The 529-nt window shown below is 42.0% G+C and overlaps 1 protein-coding gene across 1 annotated transcript; it reads right to left on the bottom strand.

Moving 5' to 3' along the window:
- Window positions 1-198: 198 nt before the first annotated feature.
- Window positions 199-371, bottom strand: SARC_18275 (hypothetical protein; the record flags this gene model as incomplete). Its single annotated transcript, XM_014287646.1, has 1 exon — window positions 199-371. A coding segment is annotated over one exon (173 nt), but the record flags the coding sequence as incomplete, so codon positions are not given.
- Window positions 372-529: the final 158 nt, after the last annotated feature.

Below are 529 nucleotides of genomic sequence, written 5' to 3'. Positions count from 1 at the left end.
CACATACACACACACACACACACACACATATATATATATATATGTATATAATGTATGTATGCAATCGTTGAAGCATAAGCATCCAATCGTAAAGGTATTTGTGTGTTGTGCTAGATATATAACTATACAAGTATATAATCTTCTGAAATATACATGTCTTCTAAAACCCATAACCCCCCCCCCCCCACACACACTCACCTCACTGTCTCCCTTTCTTCGTCTAACGCCAGGTTGAACTCATCTATAGTTGCGTATCCTAACTTCTTGCGCTCAATCCGTTGCTTCTGGTCTGTGGGCCATGACAGCACTGACACCAGCTTGTCTAGCTTAGCCTGGTGCTCGGCTAACTTCTTCTCGCGTTTCTTCCTCATTAGGTCTTGTAGTCGCTTGCCTTGTTCCTCCTGTATGGGATGGCCCAGGTGAGATATGGGGTAGCACGTGTGAGTATACGATTTTATGCAGAGTCATGATTATTCTCTATATGGGATGTCATAGTGGGATATAGGTTAGTACGTAATATATATATATG

The sequence above is a fragment of the Sphaeroforma arctica genome, assembly GCF_001186125.1.
Source record: "Sphaeroforma arctica JP610 unplaced genomic scaffold supercont1.15172, whole genome shotgun sequence".
In the NCBI taxonomy this organism is placed as follows: domain Eukaryota; class Ichthyosporea; order Ichthyophonida; genus Sphaeroforma; species Sphaeroforma arctica.
This window is presented reverse-complemented; position numbering and strand designations above follow the sequence as displayed.